Source organism: Carettochelys insculpta, chromosome 1 (genome assembly GCF_033958435.1).
Source record: "Carettochelys insculpta isolate YL-2023 chromosome 1, ASM3395843v1, whole genome shotgun sequence".
NCBI classification, from domain to species: Eukaryota; Metazoa; Chordata; order Testudines; family Carettochelyidae; genus Carettochelys; species Carettochelys insculpta.
In genome coordinates, this window is record NC_134137.1 from 220,348,385 (window position 1) to 220,366,327 (window position 17,943).

Consider the following 17,943-nt stretch of genomic DNA (forward strand, 5'->3'; position numbering starts at 1 on the left):
GGGACACACACAGAGTCCTCTTCCATGGAGAGCTTTCATTCTTGCTCCTTCTTGCTTTCCTTAATCTACAATCAAAGCCATCCTAGACTGAGAGGGCACAGTGGTGCATGCTCTTGAAGTAAAGGCATTGGTCTAACTCTCAGGAAGCCAGAGTTCACATCCTAGCTGTAGTACTGACTTCTTACTGTAACTACAGTCAAGCCACCTGCTTTCTTTACACCCTCCCTCCCCCTAAATTAAATGAAGATAATGCTACTTCCTTTGTCTGTGAACTCTTAGGGGAAGAGATAATCCTTTCACATGTGTTTGAGCAATATCTGATACTGCCAACGCCACTCATGAATGAGGCCTCAAAATCACGTGCCTGGATTTTTAAAAAAATCTTTTTTCTTACGAAGAATTCTTTCTCTTTGCCCTCTGGGTTTTGAACTTCCAGGGTTCCACTCAATCACATTGTCAAGCTTTTCTCTACTACTGTGAGGGGAAAACACTTGCATGTTTTAAAAATTAAAGCTGAACTCACTTGATCAGATACCTCCAGGAGCAGGGACTTTAAGGAACACGCCTAAGAGCATCACACCTGTGTCAGAAGTATGAAAGCTGGGAGTACTGTGTGCCTAATGCTGAGGAGACTGTCGGTGCTCCTGTTATAGAAATAATAACAGCTCCTGTATCTGGGGGGATTCCCGCAGCATTTTGCCTGAACAAAGGGACACAAATGGCATAAGAGCTCACATGAATTTTAGCCCCCACAGACTTTCAGCTGCCATTATGGAGAGTGCCAAACATGCACTCTGAGGTGGAGATTTCCCTACTCAGCACGCCTGGGCCCTACCCAGGACAACAGCTGTGCTACTCTTTGCGTACTTACACAGTGAGCAAAAATATCATCTTGAATCAAAGGTGGCAAAACCTGGCACATTAGCCACAAACTAGCCAACGGGAGCCCAGTCTTCCCCTGGGCCTGCTCTTCTCCCAGCACCTGCACTCTGAGGCTCTTTGGGGCTGGCTAATTCTCCTTGCCACTATCCCTCTCCCTCCACTCATATTCCAAGTGAAGATTCTCCAGAGGAACGGCTGCCCAAGGAGTAGCCACCCCGAAGGAACGCTGGGAACCCAATCCCAAGGTGAGGTACTATGAGAAGACTGTGTGCTTACATAAAAGCTTATGCAAGAGATTATTAGAGCGAGGGCTCAAAGCTGACATTCCTCCCACTTGCACCTATCTGTTACACATTTGCCTGAGTGTTCTTTGCCTCCCCTTTTTATTCTGTAGTGAACTTAATACCTAAGCTACTGTGCACATTAGTAATGCTTCACTGCAGCAGTCTGGCTGGGCGTTTCAGCTCCGCAGCTCTATTACTAAAGGGAGCCAAACGCCCTTGGTCTTTTACTCAGCTGCTGCCTGCCTGCGAAATGACACCTTGTGAATCTCCCTTACCAGTCCATGATTGCGAGGTGTCCCTCTGTGGAATGCTAGAGAGAAAAGGCCATGCTATGGCACCCAGTGTACCTACTGAGTAATCCTACCCTGACTACGAGTAAACGTTATTAACAGGAATTGCCATAGCGCAGGTTGTGACAAAGGGATCTCTCCTTCAGTGGCGTTCACTTAGCCAGACTTGATCTACTAGGGTCAATTAACTGAAACGTACTGCGCAAAGAAGCCAGGCAGCGTAGAGGTCACTATTTTCCTTCATGGGTGGTGTTGGAAACAAAGGTGAGCTGTATGGCTCTCACCAAGTGAGGTACAGTGTTTTCCCCAAAGAGAGCGACATACCCTTGTGAGCTCATGTTTTCATTGCACTGTGATTGAAATGAATTGTCGGGATGAGGTATCTGACCAGCAGAGGGCACCTGGCAACTTGTACAGCTCAGAGAAGTACCTGAAATTGTCAATCCCTCGTGACTTTTGAGCAAGGACTCAATAAATTGTTATCAGAGTATGATTATTTAAGTTAGGGTGTCACTATTTGCTATTATAAGACTACAGCACCAAATATGGATGCAGTTACATGAATATACACGGACCCCCTGATGGTATAGCTTCTTCCCCTTCCTGACAGAAATAAGTTTCACAATCTGCCCTTTTATATGGGCATAAGTGCATCTGCACTGGGCCTGGTGGGGGTATAACTAGGTATACTAGTACAGTTAAAATGGCACTACTTCTGAGTGTACATAGCATTTTGGTTCTATTGCTGCTGTTGTTGTTGTTGTTAATAACATTAATATATTCACATTCCCATAAATAGAAAAGTTCCTCTTTTCCTGCAGCTATTTTTTCCTCTGCAGGCTGAATTCCAACAAAAAATAAATGAGCTCCTAATAACATAAAGAGAAATTCCCTTGGTTTAGGACTAGGGACAAGGCTGCAAAAAGTGCTTCTATATATATATATGCTTAAAAAAAACAAAATTATTTCACCTACCATTGAGATGCAGCTACTGCTGGGTGGGAATGTGGCAGTGTTTTAATAGCATATCGCAAAACAGAACACTTACAAAAAAGCCATTTTAATGCCCAGTTGTGATAAAGAGCTTGGTTTTACAGCTCACCAGAAAATTTGAACTGCCGGCAGTACCATCCCATTTAGTATCTCGCAGAGGTGTTGGCTCAATGTTTTTTTTCTGAAGGAAGAAAGCTATTCCCTGAACCTCCACCACTTCTTTTTGCAGTGTACTGGTTTTTCTCAAGATGTCCTCCACTTACCACCACATCTAAGCTTTGTTTTTGATGTCTGAACAGATTTCAGGCTAGATCTAGTGTACTGGAATATTTTTAGGTTACCTGAGTAATTTCGAATTTATTTATTACTAGTATTTGAACTGATACAGTTGCCTCTCAGCTCTCTGTGTGATGTTTATAAACTTCTTGATGGTGCTTAATGGAGCTCAATACATTTTACAGTCCTCACCTAATGAGTCAGTAAACTTTTCAAATCAAATTGTTTTGATTCAAAGACTGGACAAGCTCTGAAATCATTGCAAAAATAATTTTGCAAGCTCAGGTGTATGTCTAAAGGAAATTATGTAAGTTTTGAACTCCAGAAATTGAATAGCCTTTGTTCAAGTTTACAAAACTCTCCCAATATATCCTGTACAGTTTGTAAGCACCTTAAATTAAACCAGAGAACTCAGGATCAAGTTACACAGAAACATCACACATATGCCAAGTGCAGCTTGCAAGTTAGGAGAGCCAAAGAGCATGTGCCTATGTGTACGCAAGAAGTGAAGTACTTTGCTAATAGACACGTTCAGTTGCCATAGCCCAGCTTTTATGAAGTCCACAGGGTTGTCATTCATAACATATAGGGGGCAGAGATTTTCCTTTCTCTTTTGTATTTGTACAGCACCTGGCAAAATAGGGTCCTGTTCTGTCACTAAGGCTCCTAAATGTGATGGTTCCAAAATTAAATAGCATTAATATTATTAATGTAAGCCGTAGAATTCAGAGCACTCCATGCACCAAATCCTAACTTATTTACCATACAGGAATGAAAAGAATTAGCATATCTGTAGAATATATAAACAATGGGGAGTCCTGCAGCACCTTAAAGACAAACAAATTTATTTAGGCATAAGCTTTCATGGGTAAAAGCCATAGATAGATAGATAGAGAGAGAGAGAGAGAGAGAGAGAGAGAGAGTTATCAAAAGAGCGGAGCTACTTGTCAAGTGCAGGACCAGTATTAATGAGGCCCCATCTTCAGTGATAAGCTGGTGCTCGCAGAACTACCTCATGGAGGAGACGAAAGGATGCCCCAGGGCTCGAGAGCCAGAGTGTGCTCTTTGCTGCAGAGGGGGAGGGCAGCTCCAAGCCTTGCATTCCACCTGCAAGGCAGCTGTGGCCCACTAGTGGTCTGCAGACAGCAGTTTGAGAACCCATGTTGTAAAAGGATGGCTACTTTACATCTGTTACTGAGAGCCCAGAGAGATTAAAGCGCTCTCCTACTGTTTTTGCATGTTTCTTTTCTTGATGTCTGATTTGTGTCCATTTATCACTTGACTTAGAAACCCAAGATCCATAAAACATGAAATCCTGGCTGCCCCACCATCTCAGGAATTGGCAATCTTGCAGTAGGGTTGTTCAGCCATGTTGACTCCCTCCTCAAACCCTATGCTACCAACACTTCTAGCTGTCTTCGACACACCAATGACTTTCTGAGGAAACTACAGTGATCTTCCTGAAAACACCATCCTGGCCACCACAGATGTAGAAGTGCTGTACACCAGCGTTCCACACAAGGATGGAATACAAGCTCTCAGGAACAGTATTCTCAAAAATGCCAAGGCACACTTCGTGGCTGAGCTTTGTCCTCACCTACAACCATTTTGGATTGGGGGACAAAGTATACCTTCAAGTCAGCTGCACTGCTATGCATGGCCCCACAACAGGCCAACATTGTTATGACTGACCTAGAACAATGGTTCCTCAGCTCTCATCCCCTAGTGCCACTCCTCTAATTGCACTACCTGTGACATTTTCATGTAAGCCGTGTCTACACGTGCACGCTCCTTCGAAGTAGCGGCACTAACTTCAAAATAACGCCCGTCACGGCTACACATGTTGGGTGCTATTTCGAAGTTAACATCGACGTTAGGCGGTGAGACGTCGAAGCCGCTAACCCCATGAGGGGATGGGAATAGCACCCTACTTCGACGTTCAGCGTCGAAGTAGGGAACGTGTAGTCATTGCATGTCCCGCAACTTCAAAATTGCGGGGTCCTCCATGGCGGCCATCAGCTGAGGGGTTGAGAGACGCTCTCTCCAGCCCCTCAGCTCAATGGTGGCCGCATGGAGCGGCCACTTAAAGGTCCCCTCCCCCTCCCTTTCTGTGCAGGAAGCTGAGAGAGCGTGCAGGCAGCAGCAATAACACGTGGCTCGCCTGCACACTCTTCTTCAGCCACCCAGACCCCCAAAGGACCTCATGGCCGCCCGGCAGCCCCCCCAGCGCCCTCAGGGAACCCCCCCGGAAGGGGAGCCAGGGGAGCCAGGGCAGGAGCCAGGCCGGGAAGCGTCAGTGGGGCCCCTCCTGGACGGAGGCCGAGCTGCGGGACCTGCTGGGGCTCTGGAGTGAGGAGGAGGTGCTCCAGGTAATGAGGAGCAAGAGGCGGAAGGCGGATGCGTTCGCTCGGCTGGCTGAGGGCCTGGCCGCCTAGGGTCACCCTGCCCGCGCTCCGGACTATGTCCGGAGTAAAGTGAAGGAGCTGCGGCAGGGTTACGCCCAGGCCCGGGATGCGGCCGGCCGATCTGGGGCTGCCCCCGTCACTTGCCCCTTTTACAGGGAGCTCAGGGACATCCTGGGCCCCCAGCACACCTCCTCCCCTCCGGCCACTCTTGACACCTCGGCTGAGGAGCTCCAGAAGGCCCCGGAGCCGGAGTCCGCCCCAGAGGCAAGCCCTGCATCCCGGGGACCCCCCCTGGAGCCCACCCCCGGGGCACCGGAGCAGGAGGAGGAGGAGGAGGGGGACTCCTCCTCCACTGACACCGGGCTCCAGATCCTCCTGCCATCCCGGAGCAGCAGCCGGGTGTCCCCCGACCGTGGGAGTGGACCTACAGGTATGTACCCCCCCGGTGTACACCCCCCGTGGTTGAGGGGCGGGGGTAATAGATATGTGGCCAGGGCCCTCCACATGCCCAGATGACCATGACCCCAAGGACAGCAGTGGCAGGTCCCTCACAGGAGTGCATCAGTCCCTGCCCCCACCCAGCACGACAGTGCCATGCCCCATCCCCGGGGCAGGGGGGAGCGGAACCTCTAGGGTCCCCCGGGAAGAGGGGGTGGGACACCCAGCAGCAGCAGTAGCAGCAGCAGCAGCAGCAGCATGTGATGGAGTGGGGAGAGCGCAAATGCGAGACTCAGGCTAGATATGAGCAACAAGCTGAATAGCTCCCAGTGGCTAAGGATGATCCTGGGGCTACAACTGGCAGGTTACACCTCTGCCCTGGACAAAGAGGAGGGAGGAGCCGAGCTGGGTTTGAATTGGGGGTGGCAGTTAGAGGCTAGGGGAAGGGAGAGCTGGAAGGCAGCCAGCCTGAGGAGGGGGAAAGCTACACCCCAGAGGGGCACCCCTCGGGGTCTTCTCCCCAGGACGGGTTGGAAGGACTGTCTCTGACTGCTGTGCTGTCGCTTCTGGGAGAAGCTGGGCATCTGTTGCCTAAGAAACCTCTCCTGTCAGACCCTGCTGAGTGAAGTCAGAGTCACTCCCGCCGGGGGACGGGGTGCAGTGCAGGGGGACCCTTGAACCCCATCACAGCAGCATCTCCCGGGGACGGGGATGGGGAACCTGCAGCACAGGGGTTGGGGGACAAGGGCCACGGCTCGGGGCCCACACTAACGCCTGTCTCCACTCTTCTTCCCCCCCTCCTGTGTTCTGCAGCTGCACCATCGGAAGGACCGGAGAGCGCCGGCGAGGCTTCAGTGGTCCCGGAATCCCCTCCAGGGCCATTGCTCCAGGCCAGCCCCTCGGCGGAGGACCGACCGGCCCCACAGTGGGCAAGACGGCGGAGCCACCAGCAGCAGCCGCTGCCTGCAATGGCCCCCCAGCTGCTGGCCCTCCACCACCGGCAGGTGGAGGTCGCGGAGCAGCGGCTGCGGGTGGAGCAAGGCCGCCTCCACCTGCAGGAGCGGGCGCTGGCCTGGCACCAAGAGGCATGGGGGGCCTACATGGAGACATTCAACCGCATAGCGGATTACCTGGCCCCGCATGCCGCGCCGGCTGCCTCTGCACCCGCCCTGCCTGCTCCACCCGCTGCGCCACCCGCTGCTCCTGTCGCCGCGCCGTCCGCCGTAGACCCGCCACCTGCCACCGAGGGCCATTCCGCCGAGGGAGACCTGGGGCCAGCTGACACTCGCTGGCCGTATCTTCCGGTCCGCCCGGCCCCCAGCCAGCCCCGGCCAGGGCTGCAGCCAAGGAAGGGATCCCGGCCGCCCACCCCTAGTGCTGGACTATAGGGGCGTGGGGCCCAGGACGTGGGCCCCCCCCGTATATATTCCCCCCACTGTTTTGTTTTTCAGCCTTGTATATAGTTTGTATTTATTTATTTGTGACCCCCGTTTTCACAGTCTGATCCTTCCCCCACACCATGTAAATAGTTCTCCCCTTCCTTGTTATCCCTGTTTTTTTTGTTAATATATACGTACATATATAATATTCAGTTACTTAGAAGTTCCTTTAGTTATTATTTGTAAGAAAAGAGTTGCAGTAAAGAAGTTTGATTTCACAAACAAGTGTCTGCTTTTATTTGTCCATGAAAAGTGGGGGTGGGGTGTGCTGTTGGGTGCTCCGTGGTGTGGGCGTAGGGGCAGGGAGTGTTGTGGAGGATGGGGGGGGGTGCAGTGGGGGGCCTGGCAGCGTTCACCCCGTGGCCTCATCGAAGTGGGCCCACAGGGCCTCCCGGACCCGGGTCCCTTCGGGGTCCACCTGGCGACTGGGGGCAGTGGGTGGCTGCACATCGGCCCTGCCGGCCTCCACAGCCCAGCCCTGAAAGAAGGCCCTCCCCCCTTGCTCTCCACCAGATTGTGTAGGGTGCTGCACGCACCCACAATCTGGGGGATGTTGTTGGGCCCCGCATCCAGGCGGGTGAGGAGACATCTCCAGGGCCCTTTGAGGCGTCCAAATGTGCACTCCACCACCTGGCGCGCGTGGTTCAGGCGCTGGTTGAAGCGCTCCTGGCTGGCAGACAGATGGCCCGTGTACGGGTTCATGAGCCAGGGCCGGAGCGGGTATGCCGCATCTGCGATGACGCAGGGGGCATGGTGGTGTCCCCCACAGGGATCTCCCGCTGGGGGATGTAGGTCCCCGCCTCCAGCCGCCGGCAGAGGCCCGAGTTCCGGAATACCCGGGTGTCGTGGGTGCTGCCAGGCCAGCCCACATAAACGTCCTGGAAACAGCCCCGGCTGTCCACCAAGGGCTGGAGGACCACTGAGTGGTAGCCCTTCCAGTTTATGTAGTGTCCTCCACTGTGCACCGGGGTGTGGATGGGGATGTGAGTCCCATCCAGAGCCCCGAAGCAACTGGGGAAGCCCAGGGTGGCAAAGCCCGTGATGGCGGCATTCGGGTCCCCCAGCCTCACGAGCCTGTGGAGGAGCAGGGCGTTGATGGCACGGACGACCTGCAGGGCAAGCACATGGGAGAGCACCAATGAGGGGTGAGCAGGGTGTGTGTGGCCCTCCCCTGCCAGGGCCCCCCTCCCCTCCCCTCCCCTCTCCTGCCCTCCCCTGCCCTGCCCTGCCAGGGCCCCGCTCCCCTGACAAGGCTGCCTCCCCCCCCTCCCCCCATGGGTCCTCTTACCTCCATGAGGACAGGCCTGAGGGTGGCCTTGCCGACGCCAAACTGCTGTCCCACGGATCGGTAGCTGTCTGGAGTGGCCAGCTTCCAGACAGCGATGCCAACCCGCTTCTCCACAGGGAGGGCACGCCGCATGGCGGTGTCCTGGTGCCTGAGTGTGGGGGTGAGCCACTGGCATAGCTCCATAAATGTCTGCTGGCTCATGCGAAAGTTCCTGAGCCAGCGGTCGTCGTCCCACTCCCCAAGCACCAGCCGCTCCCACCAGTCGGTGCTGGTGGGGTAGCTCCACAGCCGGTGGCATATGAGGCGGCGGGGTGGTCAGGGTGCTGCAGGGTTGGGGGTTGTGTCCTCCTCCCCTGCGGGCATCTCCTCCTCTGTGGCAAGGAGGTGCTCAGCTGCCTCCTGCATGGCATGGAGCAGGGCGAGCACTGCTCCTGCAGGGGTGGCTGGGTGGACCTCTGGCTGCTGCTGCTGCTGCTGCTGCTGGGGGTCCATGACTGCGTCACCTGAGGTCTGTGTGCCTATGGCTCCTCAGACCGCGTGCTGTGCAGGCTGAGTGTGTCTGGGAGGGGCCCTTTAAGGGAGCGGCTAGCTGTTGCCCCGGAAGCGCTAGTCCGTCCTGTGACCCTGTCTGCAGCTGTGCCTGGCACCCCTATTTCGATGTATGCTACTTTGGCGTGTAGACGTTCCCTCGCAGTGCCTATTTCGATGTCGTACTGCACAACGTCCATGTTGAACATCGACGTTGCCAGCCCTGGAGGACGTGTAGACGTTATTCATCGAAATAGCCTATTTCGATGTCGCTACATCGAAATAAGCTACTTCGATGTAGGCTTCACGTGTAGACGTAGCTGTAGACTCACAGGAAGGAGGCCTTTGAAGAATTCCACCAAGATTTCAACAATTTCCTTGCACCATCAAATTCAGTTTGGACCAGTCCTCAAAAGGATCCACTTCCTGTACACTGCAGTACAAATAAAAGATAGTGACATAAACACTGCCTTATACGAGAAACCTCCTCACTGCTATTCTGACCTACATGCCTCTAGCTTCCATCCAAGACACATCACACGATCCATTGTCTACACCCAAGCCCTACGATACAACCATATCTGCTCCAATCCCTCAGACAAACCCTTACAAGATCTTTACCAACCATTCTTACAACTAAAAAACCTACTTGGGGAACCGAGGAAAGATTGACAGAGCCAGATGAGTACACCGAAGTCACCTAGTACAGGACAGGCCCAACCAGGAAAATACCAGAACGCTACTGGCTGTTACCTAAAGCCCCCAGTTAAAACCCCTTTAGTGTAACCATTGACAATCTATAACCTATCCTGGACAATGATCCTTCACTCTCCCAGCCTTGGGAAGCAGGCCAGTTTTTTGCTGACAGATTGTCCCCAACCGAAAGCAAATACTCACCAGCAGCCACATACCACACCACAGAAACACTAATCCTGGAACCCATCCCTGCAACAAACCCACATATCTGTACAAGCAACACCATTACAGGACCTAACCATGTCAGTCACACTACCGGGGCTCATTCACTTGCACATCTACTAATGTGATATATTCCGTCATGTGCCAGCAATGCCCCTCTGCCATGTACTCTGGCCAAACCAGAAAGTCTTTGCAGCAAAGAATAAATGGACACAAATAAAACATCAAGAAAGGTAACATAGAAAAAGAGGAGGGGTAGGTCTACACAGCAAAGTTATTTCAAAATAACAGACAATAAAAAAAATAAAAAATAAAGCCAAAACCCTTCATTTAAATAACCAATTTTAATTATGTTTTCTGTTTGTACTTCTATTTTGCAGTTTCATTTTCATCAATTGCTATAATCATTAAAATATGTAGATTTCCTTATTAACCACTCAATATAGCTTTTCATGAGATTTAGAACCAGGAAAATAGTCATGCAATTATGTAGCTTAACATACCTTTGTTCAGATTCATAATTTCTACATTTTTATTTTGTTAGAAGATGTGACTGGTGCATTTCTTACTACCTAAATGATTATTAACTTTTTATTCATTATTTGAGGTAATCTGTACTTGGAGAGAAATTGAATTTCTAAGAAGCACAAACCAGCATTTTAAAGTTATTTTTTAATTCTTTCCTCTCCAACTTTCCTGTTGTTGATATCTACAATAGAAGCCATGCTGAAGAATCCCAGATGTCTGGGATGGATACAATAGATTGCAAACAGGAAAATAAAAGGATTTCTGATAAACTGAAATAAAAAATAATTAAGGCAAGAGCCTCTTTGCACAACAGAGAGTATATGTGCTGACATTTGGAATTCACTGCATTATAAATCATGAAAATGATATGGATACTTAATTTAGTTCATGTCATATTGTGCCACCTTTATAAATCTTGGCTTCACAAGTTAGTGAAAGATGGTTTCCCACTAATTTTATATAAAATAACATATTACACTTGTCAAATTTCTGTGTGGAGCTCATTTATTCAGTATATTAGTATTTATATATTTAAATTAATTTAATAGAGGCTTTATACCTTAGCATAAATTGTCCAATTCAGATTGAATTTTAAACAGATTTATTTTTTAAAAAGAAAAACTTTGACATTTAAATTAAAAAAAAATTAAATTTTAAAAATCCTGGTTTTCATTTAAAAAATACAATGCTTGATTTTTACCTACCTTGACTTGCCCTAGTGGGTGAAAATTTCAAAAATGTCTTCATCTAAAAGTTGGAACATTTCTGAAACAAAAAATATAACAGGAGTGATTTAAGGTAGCAGTTAAGACAGAGAGCAGAAACTTAGCTAATTTTCCTCACCTTCAAAAATTTGTAAAATAGAACAAAAGCATGCTAATAGTTTGAAGCATGGAATCTACTTACAACCTTTGATCCTGTAAATAAGCCCATGCTTAACTTTAGGCATACGAATAGTACCACTATGCATTCAATGAGTCTGCTCTTGTATGTAAGATTAGGCATATGTAAACTTTTGCACAATCAGGGCCTTAGTTCATAACAAAGATTTTGGCCTGTGTATAAACTACACAGTCTATTGCCAGGTCCGATTTTGTCAACTTGGCTTTGTATGAGTAGGAGGATAATGGAGTTGAATATTACTTGGTCTGTGTCACCATCAACATCACTATCATGTCTAGCTGTTTTATAGTACTTCTCCTCAGTGGGTCTCAAAGTGCTTCACAATAAAATGGTTTTATCCTGGGGGCTTTTGTTCTCTGCAACTTTTAGTATTACCTCTCTCTTCTTGTCTGATTGTAAAATCCTATTTTTTTACTTGTGCTACTTTTAAAAATGTATAACCTCGCAGCATCAGGGAGCTAACATGACAAACATAAGCACCAATGCCTTCCCATTAAAGAGAAACAACACTGCTCAGCACGGATCTGTTCCTGCTCACTGAGGCTAGGGGATGAATATCATATGTGCAGCTCGATCTTGTTCCTTTTCCCCTTTTCCTTCTCCTCCCAAAGTTGTGGCAAGGTAGCTTCAATTCTACACATCTAAGCTGAATTTCTTTTTCTTTCTTCCTAGGGATATCTAAGGCCTTGTCTACGCTCACGCTAAAAAGCATAGCTGAAGTCGACATACTCGCCACAGCATCTTGCATACGGTAAGGCCAGCAGGGGCTGCTCTCCCATCGATGCCGGCTACTCTTCTCATTTTGGGTGGAGTACTGAAGTGGATGGAAAATTTCTCAGAGATCCATTGATTGCATCTAAGCAGACATGATAAATCAATGCCCAGTGGATCAATCACGGTAGTGTTGATCCCCTGTGTATTGTAGGCATATGGTAAGGCAGGGGTGAGCAACGTGGGGGGGTGGATCACCTGCGGGGGGGGGGATGAAATTTCATAAAGGGGGCACAGCACGATTGGCGGCTGGGTCTCAGGCCCATCCTTCTCATTAAAAATGTTGAAATATATTACTCTTTTAATGTGAATTCACAGTTATATGCCAATCAAGAAAGTTTTCACATTCTACAGACTTATTTTTTTATACACGCCAAAAGGTTTTTTTTTCATATGAACATAACCGAAATGTCTGTTGGCTTGGATTACATTAGACAGGTGGGGGGACCTGCTAGTTGTAGGGAAGAAAAACGTGGCCTGTCATAAAAAGTTTGCTTAGCCCTGCTGTAAGCTACCGACCAACCATGTAAGCTCACTGTCTTGGTATTCATGACAATGAGGTTCCACTGCATATGTGGGGAGGGCATGGTTTATTGTACTCCTTTGGTTTTGTGTTGCCTATGGAACTAGTGATGGACAAATATTTATTATTAATAATAAATATAATATTGACACCAATAAATTGCATCACAGTAGTGCTCAGGCATCCCTGTCGTGGACCAGGATCCCATGGAGCTAGGTGCTGGACCAACACAAAACGAAAAGGACAGATGCTGCCCCAGACAGCTCATAATCTAAAGTAAATGGTTGGGAGGTTCAGACTAAATAAGCACCCAAGCAACTTAATTAAAATGAAGCATCACCAAGATGATAGGAGCTGTGTCAACACAAATGGTGATATGGGGTATGTGTACTTACAGATATGTGCACACTCATTTGCTTCTAAATAGTTCTTTGCTGTAGTACAGAGTACAGTACAATCTGTATGTTTAGTTTTTAATATAAAACCCTCCTGCCCACCGTGACAGGCACTGCAGTGTTTTCTTTACAATGGTTTTCCTCCAGTGAGGCTCACCATGAGCCTGATGTGCTCCTTTCCTTACAGTTTGGTGGAACTGCAATGAAGGGTGTATTCAGTAATTCTCTGGTCTGTACTGCTCTAGCATAATCATTTGGGAAAAGAGAAAGCGGGGAAATAACCCTTGCTACCTGAAGGCAAATAGTATTGAACAAAAAACTGTGGAAAACTCACAAACAGTTCCAATAAGAGAATAAAGGAAAAGATAGTGCTGAAAGTCAATAAACTGTTTCCCTAGCAGAAAAAAAATCCAGTTTTTCTGAGCTCCCATCCAATCAAAATTTCAATCACTGGGAGCAGGACCCTGAGGGGGTCGATTTGAAAAGCAAGTACAATGTAGTGTATAGGAACCTAGCAGGAAGTCAGACAGTGACCAAAACAGATACACCAAATACTGAATCATTTCTCCTCCATCCTGTTGTTGCTACAGTTGCTCAGTATCTCACTGACATCTGAGACTCTGGTGCAGACCCTCACGTGTACGAAGGTGCCTAACTCTCACTGGGAATTACGCACTTCAACACCGTTGAGGACCAGGGTCACACTCCTTTCTTCCACCCCTTCCTCTCTGAGAGATTCCAGGCAGATGCCATTGAGTTAGTTCTCTGCCTCTCTGAGGTTTCTCCTATGCTGTCTTCCATCCTGACATCACTCCTGTACAATCTGTGGGCACATTGTCCGGGTGACAGCATGAGACTGTGCCCTGTGGTGGCACTGGAAAGTGGATATGACCTCACAGGACAGCAGGAGGGCACAATGTGCCCTGAAGACAAGAGATGATGCATGAGAACGTGTTCAACTCAGGGATGTAATACAATGTCAGATTAGTTGTTCTGTTAGCCTGATTCAGTCCAAGACCCTTTAGGCCATATTCAGCTCCTGTAAGCCGCTACAACTCCACTCAAGTCTGTGGCAAATGTATCTAAGGGGCCTATTACCATGATCTTTATTCCTCTCCAGAAAGCAGCGTGGCCCTGATCCTCAAAGGTGTTTAAGTGCCTAATTCCCAGTGCGAATTAGGCACCTTCGTACATGTGAGGGTCTGCACTAGAGTCTCAGATGTACTGTATAGTCTGGCTGCATGACAGCTAAGACATACAAGCCAATGTCTGTTTTTAGATGAAGCGCGCAAACAACAAGGTGGAAAGGGAATAATTTAGGGTGGTAAAAGTACTATAATTAGGCATGAAATCCAGTAAAGGACTTTCTATGAAAAATACCAAGAACTTGCTAATGAGACGTATTACGCTATGGAATAATCTTCAATCTTGAAATAATCGTGGGAGAATGGAAACTGCCCATGAAAACAGAAGAAACAGAACAGGCATCTGGATGCTTCGTGTGGGTGATGCAGTTTCAGTTGTGCTTTTTGTACAGACTTTTTGTACGCATGCCACCCTGAGGGCTTGCTTACACTTCAGGCAGGGGCTGTGTTTTCCTGTGTGAGGAGACATACCATGCATGGGGGCTAGCCACATGAATATGCACCAAGCATCTTGGATGGGTTTGTACTTAGGCAATTCGTAACCCATACCCCAGGCTCAACCTGTAGAAATAACTGGACTTGTACCTTCTTCTACCCACCTTACTCCGTAGACCTCCTGGAATCAAGCCCTTGTATTCATTTCTAACACCCAAAGCTCTGGATAGAATACCTGGGATATTGTTCCATCTTACAGACTGTTAACCAAAACCCAGACATAATGCTGGAGGAAAGAAGCCAGCTGTTTCTTTAGACAAAGACTGATAAAAGGGACAGTTCAAGTGTGTGATGTGTGTGTGTGTTCCCAAGAGGGAGCGGCCCTGGCCACTACCTGAGAGAGGGAGCTCAGAGGGAAACTAAGGAGGGTGCATGAGGTATGGAAGTGATTCACTGAAGTGGAGTCTTCATATCAAGTGCCATGAGAGCAGAGGGTGTTGTGCACTGGAGGAACCACTGTTTGGCTGAGATACAGACTAAATGCTTCCTCAGCTGCTTCTGGTATTGGTTTGTGTCAGAGACAGGCTATTGGACTAGATGGACAGATCCAGTGTAGCAGTTTTTATGGTCCGATACTTCAATGCTCTAAAGACTCTCAGGGATGGAGTCTCCCACCCTTACACTGAGCGGCACTTGCCTCTACCCACAGTGCCTTTATGTGAGTGAGGACAACAGAACCATGACTGTTGTTTATATTATAGAAGTGACAGGAATCCTCCAAATCTAGAATGGGGCCTTGTCATGCTAGGCACTGTACGAACACTGTAAGAGGCAAGGCCCTGTTCTGAGAAGTGTTTACAAGATAACTAGCCAAGACAAACAGTGAATTGGGTTCTGGGATATGAATTTAGTTTCCTCAGTATTGCTCTGTTCTTTTTTATGGTATAAACCCCAGGGCCCCGTCTACACGTGCACGCTGCTTCGAAGTAGCGGCGCCAACTTCGAAATAGCGCGAGTCATGGCTACACGTGTTGGGTGCTATTTCGAAGTTGAAATCGACGCTAGGCGGCGAGATTTCGAAGTTGCTAACCCCATGAGGGGATGGGAATAGCGCCCTACTTCGAAGTTGAACTTCGAAGTAGGGCACGTGTAGACGATCCGCATCCCGCAACATCAAAATAGCGGGGTCCGCCATGGCAGCCATCAGCTGAGGGGTTGAGAGACGCTCTCTCTCCAGCCCCTGCAGGGCTCTATGGTCACCGTGTGCAGCAGCCCTTAGCCCAGGGCTTCTGGCTGCTGCTGCTGCAGCGGGGGATTCATGCTGCATGCACAGGGTCTGCAACCAGTTGCCGGCTCTGTGGATCTTGTGTTGTTTAGTGCAACTGTGTCTGGGAGGGGCCCTTTAAGGGAGTGGCTTGCTGTTGAGTGCGCCCTGTGACCCTGTCTGCAGCTGTTCCTGGCACCCTTATTTCGATGTGTGCTACTTTGGTGTGTAGACGTTCCCTCGCAGCGCCTATTTCGATGTGGTGCTGCCCAACGTCGAAGTTGAACGTCGACGTTGCCAGCCCTGGAGGACATGTAGACGTTATTCATTGAAATAGACTATTTCGATATCGCTACATCGAAATAAGCTATTTCGATGTAGCGTGCACATGTAGACATAGCCCTGGTGTCCAAGCAGTTCTAAAGCAGTAGAATTCCATGGCTGTGCCCATTATAGTGGCTAGTGCTATAGCAAACTAGCCACATTATTCTGAAAATATATTTACTGTTCACATCAACTAGCCACACTCCTCCAACTAAACAACCACGTAGCTAGCCTGTTGGACACCCTGGGTATACACTGTATGTGTAAGCAGGTTACTTGCAAATCTAGGGCTTGACACATTGTATGGTTGAATACTTAGGGGTTGGTTCCTATTTTGGAGGAGAAGAGGATTTCAAAGGGTTGGTTCCTTCTCCCAGCTCTCTGGAGATCTTACTTCTAATATTTCCCTTTCCCTGTTTGTGCCATCCTTCCATTGGCATTACAAGAATAGCAGAACTGAGAACTGGCTCTTACAGCAGAGAGGAGAGGGTTTAACTGAGGGAAGAATTATGCACAATTACACTCTGTCTCCCCAAAGCCTACTTCCGCCTACTTAGCAATGTGTAGCAGAGTCTACGTTGATGTGACTCATGTACCAAGGAGCCAGAAGATGTAGGGAGGTGCAAATTAATGGTGAAGATGAACATCCTGAATTCACACATCCTTGCACCATGTTGCTAGTTGCTTTTCTCGCTACACTCTGAGCCCTGCGTGCGTGAATAACACTTCCTCGGGCACTGTGGGACAAATGGTGGGGTGAGTTAAATGCTGGTAAGCAGGTCTTAGGCCATGTCTCTCCTCTACATTTATATTAGTATAACTGCCTTATGCAGGGGTGTGAAAAACCTACTGCTACACTGACCTAACACCTAGTATAGACATTGCTATGTCAATGGGAGCGCGTCTCCTGTCGGCAGAACAACTGCCCCTCATGCAGGTGGGTTAACTACACTGATGGGAGATTCCCTCCCATGGGCACAGTAGCATCTTCACTGAAGCGCTGGCAGTAGTAGGGCTTCAGCATTTTAGGCATACATCTGACCTAAGTAAGCTTGCTAAGTGGAATCTAAGTAGGTGTAACATGATGGGTACTTTGAGGGGAACGGAAGGGGTTGTACTGATTACATTTGCTGGCAGCCATCTCACTTACAAGCTGTTAAATTGTCAGACCGTGCTGAAACTAGGGGTACTGGGGATGCTAGTGCATCCCCTAACTTGAAGTGGTTTCTTTTATGTAAAGTGTTTAGGGTTTGGCTTTAGGCCTATTACCTTCCCCACTATACAAATTAGCATCCCTTTTGTCAAGATTGGGTCTGATTTGGGCTCAGAAAGGTTTATTTATGGTAAGACCTCCTATGGTTTTCCTACAATTCAAATTTGATTCTGACAAGAAAACATGCAGTTGTCCCAGTGTTTTTATGACTTTTTACAGCCATGTGTCCATTCCAAAATGCAGTAGCGAGTGAAACTAGCAGAGTGAGGTCAAATACATCCAGCTGTGGTTTTGATTTTTCTGGTGTAGTCACTTGTCTGCTAAGAAGTGCCCTGCAGCCATTTTCTTATTTCACATTTGAACAGATGGTAGAAGTAAATTCTAGAGCAGGTCGGAGTTTAGAGTTTTTGGTGACGTTGAAAAACTAAACTCACAGATTTTGAAACCCTATTGCTGTGCCTTTGGGGAGTTATAGTTCAGGTGTCTCACGGCCCTATTCTGCTTTTCTGTCTGAGGTCCCTGGTCAAGTTATGCCCCTTATGCATCATGTCAGATGCATGAGCAGGTCTTCATCCACAAAAGCTTATGCTCCAAAATATCTGTTAGTCTATAAGATGCCACAGGACTTCTTGTTGTTTTTGATGTTCCTGACATACCTTGCCTCGGCTAATGTCAGAGACTCACAGTTTATTACCTGTGAG

The 17,943-nt window shown here is 48.3% G+C and overlaps 1 protein-coding gene and 1 long non-coding RNA gene across 2 annotated transcripts in view; both read left to right on the forward strand.

Annotated features, from left to right (window-relative positions):
* LOC142007027 (uncharacterized) overlaps positions 1–17,943 on the forward strand; it is a 34,742-nt gene that overhangs the window by 3,608 nt on the left and 13,191 nt on the right. The window contains exon 2 of the long non-coding RNA XR_012643885.1: positions 11,845–11,923. This is a non-coding gene — a long non-coding RNA (uncharacterized LOC142007027). The remainder of the gene's footprint in view (positions 1–11,844; positions 11,924–17,943) is intronic.
* On the forward strand, positions 788–7,198 carry LOC142003718 (uncharacterized). The gene is made up of 3 exons (XM_074980934.1): positions 788–874; positions 5,314–5,560; positions 6,382–7,198. The coding sequence occupies exons 1-3, from the start codon at positions 788–790 to the stop codon at positions 6,954–6,956; spliced, it is 909 nt and encodes a 302-aa protein (XP_074837035.1). The 3' UTR covers positions 6,957–7,198.

Bases quoted from the DNA above. Each gene is read 5' to 3' on its own strand.
- LOC142003718 (XM_074980934.1), top strand. From the start codon at position 788: ATGCACTCTGAGGTGGAGATTTCCCTACTCAGCACGCCTGGGCCCTAC. The intron at 875-5,313 runs GTGAGCAAAAAT...CTGGGCCCCCAG, and splicing joins ACTCTTTGCGTACTTACACA to CACACCTCCTCCCCTCCGGC. The intron at 5,561-6,381 runs GTATGTACCCCC...TGTGTTCTGCAG, and splicing joins CCGTGGGAGTGGACCTACAG to CTGCACCATCGGAAGGACCG.